A 10,142-nucleotide genomic window follows, 5' to 3' on the forward strand; every position below is an offset into this window, starting at 1 on the left:
TGTAGCACCTAATTTCATGAGACTAATGCTTTAATTTGTTTGGATGGTGGGGTGGGGGGTATTCTCTAAAATATATATTTTAACTGCTTTTTAAATGTTGTTGAGAATCACATGATGATTTAACTGCTTAAAAAGACTGAAAAGGTTGAAAAATAAAGAGTTTTACTTAAGAATGAGTTTAGTCTTAAATATCTGTACTCGGATTATTCTGTTAATTTTTTTTCCAACTTCTAGAAACATACAAATGAAAAAATAAAATAAACTGAAACTTTGTGTCGTGTTTTTTTTTTTTTTGCAAATATTTTTCCATCCATTAAACTTTTTCCCACACACGACACAAACACGTTGTCACCGATTCTGTTCATTACTTATATGGACAGAATTTCTAGGCGCAGCCAGGGCATTGAGAGGGTCCGGTTTGGTGACCTCAGGATCGGGTCGCTGCTTTTTGTAGATGATGTGGTCCTGCTGGCTTCATCGGGCCGCGACCTTCAGCTCTCACTGGAGCGGTTTGCAACCGAATGTGAAGCGGCTGGGATGCGAATCAACACCTCCAAATCTGAGGCCATGGTTATCGACCGGAAAAGGGTGGAGTGCCTTCTCCAGGTCGGGGAGGAGATCTCGACCCAAGCGAAGGAGTTCAAGTATCTCGGGATCTTGTTCACAAGTGAGGGAAGAATGGAGCAAGAGATCGACAGGCGGATCGGTGCGGCGTCCGCAGTGATGCGGGCTCTGCATCGGTCCGTCGTGGTGAAGAAGGAGCTGAGTCGAAAGGCGAAGCTCTCTATTTACCAGTCGATCTACGTTCCTACCCTCACCTATGGTCACAAACTATGGGTAGTGACCGAAAGAACGAGATCGCGAATACAAGCGGCCGAAATTAGCTTTCTCCGCAGGGTGTCCGGGCTCTCCCTTAGAGATAGGGTGAGAAGCTTGAACGTTTTTTTTTTTCAACCTTTCAAAACTTTTTCTCCCAAACCTTAAAAAATACTGAATATTTAGTACACAAAAAAGGTTTAAGTAAAAAAAAAAAAACTTTTCAAAAAAAGAAAAACACACACACAATACACATCAAGTACCGTAATTTTTGGACTATAAATTGAATGATGTGTACAACTAGAAGCCGCAGATGTTTTAATGTTGAATTACCATATGTTAGGGTTTGTGCACGGAGGGAATTGTTGGGAAAGAGATGGCAGCTTGAGGAAGCCGTTAGCTGTAAAGATCCATAGATTAGCCGCACCGTTATATAAGCCGCAGGGTCGAAAAATGGGGAAAAGGCGCGGCTCATAGTCCAAAAATTATGGTACTCATCATTGAAGCAAATTTTTTTTTAATGGAGCTATTTTGGCCGTTTTTGAGTACCTTTGATTTGGCCTTGATATACTGCATAAAGAAATGTTTATCATACCAATGTTTGGTATCATTTTTTTCAGCACAATCTCACCTACATGACCTGTTAAAAAATATATATTTTTTTTCAACCTTTTGAAACATTTTCTCCCGAACCTTCAAAAATATTGAATAATTAGTAGACCTTTTCAAACTTATTATTTCCCCCAAAGCAAAAAAAAAAGATATATTGTACATGATCCATACAATACAGTACCTGATCCATACAGTACTGTACATGATCTACACTACATTTATCAACACAAATGTAACATTGATCCTCCATAAATGAAACCATGTATATAAAACATGAGGATGGTTTGGACAGGATAGAAGTCTGTGATGCAAACACAGTAGAGACCCAGGAGGAGGGAACGTGGTAATCACATTCATGTATTTATTAACACACTGTCCTGCTAACAAGCTCTAACACACTGACCTACTAACAAGCTCTAACAAACATCACACTTTATAAGAAGCCGAATGCTCCAGTAAACGCACTAACTCGTTCATTTTCTCACTTGATTCAGGTTGGTGACCTTGATTCACTGATGACTGGTGAGCTGAATCAGATTCAACTGCCTGAGATTCAGACAGGTGAGCTGATTCAGCTGCCTGAGATTTAGACAGGTGAGCCGAATCAGATTCAACTGCCTGAGATTCAGACACGTGAGCTGAATCGGATTCAACTGCCTGAGATTTAGACAGGTGAACTGAATCAGATGAATCTGTTTGAGGTTCAGACAGGTGAAGGGATTCAGGTTTAAGATTGTCTACAGAACAGATGACCAGAGGATCAGAGTTATCACCAGAGACACCTGGAAAACCAGGGCTGAAGAATGGATGAAGTTTCTCTTTGAAGCAACAGCCAGTGAAAGAGAAGATATGACTCCTGGCCTCCACATTGTAGAAGGACACCGTGCCCTCCTCATAGTCCACAAACACCCCCACCTTCTGGGGCTCCTGGCTCAGGAGGAGATGGACATGGATGTCAGTCAGAGCCAGGTATGTACCACCTTTCCTCAGTGTAATAGTCCAGTATCCATGTTTCGGTCTCAGAAAGAACTCCCCCTTCCTCTTGCAGGACTCTTTAGCTACTCCTAAATGCCACTCAGTGTTGTTATTGACCTGCACCTCATAGTAGAACCTCCCTGAGGAGAAGCCCTGCTTTCCCAGGACATCAAGACGTGTGTTATACCTCTTTGGGGTCTCAGGAAGATTCTGTCGTTCATCTCCACAACTCACTTGTTTCCCACCATCAGACAGGATGAGTCTGGGATGTGCAGTATCAGGGTCTAGAGTCACATCCACTGGAGAGAAATACACCATGGTGAACACATGAACACCCTCATACACCTACAAGCATACACTATGAATACATTAACACAAGCATACACTATGAACACATGAACACAGACATACATCTTCAAACATGCACTATGAACACATGAACACCATCATACAGATGGATACAGTTTTGAGGTGAATCCGGTTGGTCGTCGAAAACATACAAATGCTTTGTAGAAGAAGATTACTTAAATGTACAGTTTTGATTGTCAATGAGTAAATACTTTGAGTCATGTGACAGTAATCGGGTGAAGCTGGTTCTGTGTACCCTCTAAAGGGGAATGTGTATCGAGCTCTCTGCCACCATGTGAGACGGTGTCTCATGGGGGGACTGGTGGAGAGCCGGTGAGAGCAGAACCATATCACCAAGACCAATATGCAGTACCGGTCCAAGCACATTTGGCGCCCGAGGCAGGGTTTATCACCAGCACCCCCAACCACAACATGGACATATGACATGGCACGGTTGGCGCCCTCTGCTGGTAGTGCAGGAGGGTTAATAATGGATGCACTTCGGAAAATGCCGCCCCCCTCTTCATGCCGCCCTAGGAGGCTGCCTATGTCGCCTAGAGGAAGGACCGGCACTGCAAATATGTGTACTCTCAATAAACATTCTTAAACTACCTCTGAGTCTTCCTGCTTGAATCTAATGTTCAGTCTAGTTTGAAGACATCTATAGTGTTGTCCTTGATACCAGGTCTCACCTCTGCACACTGAGAATCACTCAGAACACAGACACTGACCACACTGACCTGCATGACGTCTGACGGCTTCATAATCTGAAATATAGAAATGGTTATAAATTAAATCTCTTTAATCAGATATACAAATGAGATATATCCCTAAACTGCCCCATAATAATATAGTTGCTGGCTTGCTTATTTACACAAACAATAGTACCAGTCATTACATTAGACTCCCATGCTGTATATTTACCTTGGCACCCCCTTGTGTTTACCAGATCTGAGTAAAGAACAAGATGTGTTCAAACACAGCATCATTAGGGAACAGATCCAACTTCAGACAAGTTATAATTAAGGCTGTATTAAATAAGAACATTCACACAAACATTGTTTTCCTTCATTCCAAGGATTCTACTCACCCAGCTGTCTTGAAAGGGTTTCTGTAGATACAGACAGATGCATGACTGAGGTTACTAGCAGCTTTTCCACAGATCTCAGAGTTACAGCCTGACAATGTTCTGTACTCACCCATCCTGCACCACCCTGACTACTTTCTACACCTACACCCCAACTACCTACACCCCAACTACCTACACTCTGACTACTTACACCCTGACTACCTACACCCTGACTACCTACACCCTGACTACCTACACCCTGACTACCCTCCACAGACATTCCTGAACATGCTCCTGTCCTGACAGTGCAGTTAAATCCACTCTGCAGGAATCCTTCTGACAGTTCCACCACACTGCACAGCTGTTCTGCCATGACAGTGGTGCTTCAACATCATTGTATTATAATAAACTGGATATCACTTACCCTGATGATAAATGATCAGACCTGTTAATGAAGTGAGAAGAGAGACAGTGAGAATCAGACATGAAAAACTGAATCTGAACCTGAACTTGGCCAACTTGAGCTCCTCAAACTCTGCCGCTGAGAGGCTGAATATGGGAAACCAAGGCAGACGCACTTGCTGCCAAATGATCATAGATCCAAGACTGCTTTTGTATTTTTATTTGGTTTTGAAGCGAACAAGTTTGTGTATCCAAGACAGCGGACAGAAAAATAAGACTTCCACCCGTCACCCCCTCTCTTACTCAGACATCCAGGTGAACAAGTTAAATACCATAACTTCCTCCACCCCCCCACCAGGTGCCCTAATTACCTCAAACAACCTGGATCTTACATCAAGGTATCAAGGTCTTTATCAGTGTTCTAATAACAGCTGTACAAGAAGAGACATTCCTGAACATGCTTCTGTCCTGACAGTGCAGTTAAATCCACTCTACAGGAATCCTTCTGACTGTTCCACCACGCTGCACAGCTGTTCTACCATGACAGTGGTGCTTCAACATCATCGTATAATGATAAACTGGATATTACTTACCCTTTTCATGAATGATCGATGCTGTAAATGAAGAGAGAGGAGAGACAGTGAGAATCAGACATATAAACACCAGAATCTGAACTAGAAATTGGATCTATAGTGACCAGCTGTAAGGGCACCCTACCACTATCTACTCTACATGAGTAAAGAGAAGCACATGGAATATAACATGTAAAGACATCTGGAGATAATGAATATTGTTTTTCTGTCCCGACAGTGCAGTTAAATCCACTCTGCAGGAATCCTTCTGACAGTTCCACCATGCTGCACAGCTGTTCTACCATGATAGTGGTGCTTCAACATCATCGTATAATGATAAACTGGGTATTACTTACCCTTCTCCTTAATGATTTCATCTGGAAATGAAGAGAGATGAGAGACAGTGAGAATCAGACATATAAACACCAGAATCTGAACAAGAACTTGGATCTATAGTGACCAGCTATAAGGCACCCTGCCACTACCTACTCTACTCTAATGATCAGTCTTTTGTTAACAGTTATAATTTAACACCACTTTACATCTGACCTTCAGACCACTCTGCAGTAGCAACTGATGTACAATCTGAGTTTACAATGAGTCAGACAGTGTTTTACACAATATGATCTGATAAGAACATACACTGACCATCTCTACACATTAGTCTTTTAAGAATATGTTAAAAAGATATAGAACATGACTCTGTAGAGGTCAGATATAGAGCATGACTCTGTAGAGGTCAGATATAGAACATGACTCTGTAGAGGTCTGATATAGAACATGACTCTGTAGAGGTCAGATAGAACATGACTCTGTAGAGGTCAGATATAGAACATGACTCTGTAGAGGTCACATATAGAACATGACTCTGTAGAGGTCACATATAGAACATGACTCTGTAGAGGTCACATATAGAACATGACTCTGTAGAGGTCAGATATAGAACATGACTCTGTAGAGGTCCCATATAGAACATCACTCTGTAGAGGTCACATATAGAACATGACTCTGTAGAGGTCACATATAGAACATGACTCTGTAGAGGTCACATATAGAACATGACTCTGTAGAGGTCACATATAGAACATGACTCTGTAGAGGTCACATATAGAACATGACTCTGTAGAGGTCACATATAGAACATGACTCTGTAGAGGTCACATATAGAACATGACTCTGTAGAGGTCACATATAGAACATGACTCTGTAGAAGTCACATATAGAACATGACTCTGTAGAGGTCAGATATAGAGCATGACTCTGTAGATGTCAGATATAGAACATGACTCTGTAGAGGTCTGATATAGAACATGACTCTGTAGAGGTCAGATATAGAACATGACTCTGTAGAGGTCAGATATAGAACATGACTCTGTAGAGGTCAGATATAGAACATGACTCTGTAGAGGTCAGATATAGAACATGACTCTGTAGAGATCAGATCACATATAGAACATAAGTCCACTCATGGATCATTTACACATAAGATTTGACTAAAGACCTGACTAATTACTATACTAATACTAATAGAAAAATTGAATGGAACATGTCTGTCAATCTGTTATTCATCCATCATTTACCTTTATCTCTATGTGTCTTCATCAGGACACAGATGGACACAGCTAATCCCACGACAGAGACACCAAACAACAGAGCAAACACCACAACCAAGGGCACTTTCCATGAGTGATATTGATAGAACAGATCACCTGAAACATGCATGTTTAAATCAGTGTTATTATTTTACAATTGTTTATACCTAGTTCTGCAATCTCTGTCTATTACTATGTATATATGGGTTTTTAAGAGTATAATATTGTCCTTTTTGTTGTGGTGATCTTGTTGTCCTTTATCTCATTCTCAAGTAGAAAATTCCCCGTTCCCAGAAAATCCCAAACCTTCTGGCTTCTCAGAGGAAGATATGAGGCTGAATAACTCACCAGGAACATGAATCCTTGCCGTCTCATCTCTCTCCATGTATTTCTGTTTAACTCTACAGTTAAAGGGGTTTCTATCTGTCTTCTGAACAGTGACCCTCAGTCTGAGTGTGTAGAGACCCAAAGAGTCTGTGGTCGTCTCTGGAGGATCAGCAGAGAGAGAGACTCCTTCACTGTCCCGCCACACCACCTCTGGTTGAGGGTACCAGCCTTGTGTCTCACACAGCAGACCCATCCCTGCCCCTCTGTGTCCCTCAATGGAGACCACTGGCTGAGATCCCACAGCTACAAACACACAGATACAGATTCAATCATGGTTTAGAAGGATTGCTTTAGTTTAGGCACAATCAGCAAGTTACAGAAACTCAACTTGAAAAAGAAAATCACCTTTTACATCGACTTTGATGTTTGAATCATCCTGCCAATTCATGGTTGGTGACATAACAGAACAATTGTAAGTTCCCTCATCAGTGCCTTTAACCCGGAGCAGCTTCAAGGACACGATGCCTGTCTTCAGTTCCTCTCTAAACAGAGCTGTTCTCGTCCTGAAGGATGGATCCTGATTCTTATTGTCATCTCTGCCCTCTCTGTAACGATGGACGAAGCGCCCGTGTCTGACCCACTCTACTATCATGTCCTCAGCACTGATCCGGGACTTGATGTAACATGGCAGAATGATTGTATCACCAGCTTCAGCAGTGATTTGATTATTTGGAGTAATAATTTCAAACCTTCCTAAAAAGAGACCAGAACAGATTAAGGGTTAGTCTCTAATACAACAGGCTACACTCACAAACTGTACAGATAGCTAGATGGTACAACACACAACTCCATGACAGTGATTCGTTTACCGCAGTCTGCTGTGTGGAGCAGTAGGAGAATCATCCAGACCCAGCCAGGCAGGTTCAGCATCATTCCTGAGGACAACATCCAGAACACACAGCCAGGCAGGTTCAGCATCATTCCTGAGGACAACATCCAGAACGTGGAGCACTCGCAATATCAGATATAGCGGAATTCCCCCCCTTCACATTCTCTCTCCGACACAGCAGGGGGGTCAAAACGACCCTGAGACATCGCGAAGCTTAAAGGAAAACGCTTCACTTTATTTTTGTATCAGGTAAAGTTGTATCAACACTATGGTGGGTCACAATGACCCGAAGGCAGCACAAGGGTTAATGGACATTAAATAATGTTGTATTGCAGCCTAGGATCTATGCTGTCAAACAAACACACCTCCAGTATTTGAAAGGAGAAGACATCAGACCAGGCTAATTTACTTCATCATAACCTATTCTGGACTGACAGCAAATAAGCCACCCTCCAACATGTAAAATAAACACTTTCTACTGACCTTTATAAAAGTCTGGCTTCGCCATCAGCCTCCCCTCTGTGCTTCATCTGGTTCTGTGTGTGTCTGACAGTAATGCTGACAGTCTGATCACCTGTAGTGCTGCCTTGTACTCATCTGATCCCAACCTTGAAAACTGCTCTTACTGCTGTTGCTATTGTACATATTTGAATGTGTCACACCCACATACACTTCTGTTTGGACCAGTTGATCCTGTTTGGAGTGTCATTATTGGACATCACCTGCATCCTGTGCAACATGTACGTACACACATCACATTAACATCTGACATGTATTCATTTAACAGACACTTTTATCCAAAGCTTATTCCAAAAGAGAGCTTTACAAAAGTGCATAGGTCACTAATCATAACACTGAGATATCCACAAACTTTGCGGGTAGCCAAACATGAAGCATACATTGTGAAAAAAACAAAGGGAAGAACCATAAGAGCAGAGTGTAGTTAAACAAGTTACAATTACTGTTAACAACATGAACCTCAAAAAAGTGCAAGAGTGAACCTGTAGAAAAGTAACAGTACAAATATTTCACACACAAACAACCAGACTGCATACATTACGTCACTCAATCAATTGTTATGTTTATTAATTTTTCACATCTAGGGGGTAGGAACATTCCCTGAACAACTAGAAGGCAACTGTACAGAGACCAAGAGAGGAAGGAGATGCATGAATCAGTTCTGCAAAGAGAGAGAGAGACAGGGGGAGAGAGAAAGAGGAAGACAGGAGAAGGGGAGAGAGAGAGAAGGAGGGGGAGAGGTAGAGAAAGAGGAAGACAGAGAAGAGGAGACAGAAAGAGAGGAGGGAGAGATGCACAGCGAGAGGGAAGAATGGCAGAGACAGAGAAATACAGAGAGAAAAGGTGGGGAGAGAGGAAGAGAGAAAAGGGATTGAGAGAAGGTGGGGAGAGAGAACGGAAGAGACACAGGAGAGAGGGGAGGAAGAAGAGGACAAGACTGTGATGGAGGTAGAGAGAGAGAGGGACAGAGGGGAAAGGAAAAGGGGAAAGAGAGATAAAGAGAGTCTGTGACATTCATTGGGAGCTTCTGCAGAAAGTAGAAAGACTTGGACTTGCTTCATTTATAAATTATTAAATGTTTACAATGTCATTCTCTTTTCTTTTTGTAGCTGATGGAATGTATTACTTAGAAAACTGATATGAATCTCTTCTTCTACAGGCATCTCCTCCTCAACTGTACACAGCATTCCTGCTGTCTGATGTCTGTCTGTCTGTCAGCCTCTGTTTTAGAAACCAAGTTCATGTATGAGGAAATGCAGGTGTTTTGAACTTGACGCTGCCAGCAGAAATGATGGGTGTTGCCAAGATTTGTAAGGTCCCATGACTTATAAGAATGATGGGTAAATATTAAACAAACATGGAAAAACCACCCTAAGCTCTACTTAGGGTGGTGTAATTACATGACGTACAATTCCCAATGCAAACATAAACCCCTTAAAGTTTGGAGGGTCATTACTAGAACTGACTTCTGTAAGGGTACATGCATGCCCTAACAGTAGGGGATAAAGGAAGGAGGGGAGGAGGAAGGGGGTAAGGAAGGAAAGAAGAGAAGGAGACACAGGGGACACACCCTTCTCTAACCTTTCTTACACTTCTCTCTCTCTCCCTAAGTCTCTTTGTCACCAATATCCGCTACATATCAATTATAAAATGTTTACAAAAGTGTTCTCGTCTCATTTTGGAAACTAATGGAATGTTTTAAAACTGAAATGAATCTCTTCTTTCTGAGAACCAGACAGTCACTCCCTCAACTGTACTCATCAAACCTGCTCATGTCTGATGTCTATCAGTCTGTCAGCCTCTGTTCTGTAGAAACCATGCCAGGAATGAGAACATGCAGTTGTTATGAACATGTCCCTCCCTGTAACAGATGACAGAGCTAACCTGACCGGTTGAGGTACCAGAGAGGCTGTTTCATCTGATTGGCAGATTTGATGAGTGAGAAAATGTGTAAAGAAAACCCTACTGATAACTGCTTCAGCTCAAGATACCGTCAGATACAGATATATTGATAAACTTGA

General features: G+C 42.0%; 1 protein-coding gene across 1 annotated transcript; it reads right to left on the minus strand.

The window, feature by feature from the left end:
* Positions 1-1,459: 1,459 nt before the first annotated feature.
* LOC146252647 (butyrophilin subfamily 1 member A1-like) lies at positions 1,460-7,694 on the minus strand. The gene is made up of 11 exons (XM_084679142.1): positions 7,583-7,694; positions 7,119-7,466; positions 6,735-7,016; positions 6,375-6,503; positions 5,151-5,171; positions 4,816-4,836; positions 4,245-4,265; positions 3,842-3,862; positions 3,676-3,702; positions 3,492-3,518; positions 1,460-2,702 (listed from the first exon to the last, which is right to left on the minus strand). Exons 1-11 carry the CDS (start codon positions 7,692-7,694, stop codon positions 1,855-1,857), a joined length of 1,857 nt encoding a protein of 618 aa, XP_084535268.1. The 3' UTR covers positions 1,460-1,854.
* Between the last annotated feature and the right edge of the window lie 2,448 nt (positions 7,695-10,142).

This window comes from Hypomesus nipponensis, chromosome 18 (genome assembly GCF_054491055.1).
Source record: "Hypomesus nipponensis isolate SF chromosome 18, ASM5449105v1, whole genome shotgun sequence".
Lineage (NCBI taxonomy): Eukaryota > Metazoa > Chordata > Actinopteri > Osmeriformes > Osmeridae > Hypomesus > Hypomesus nipponensis.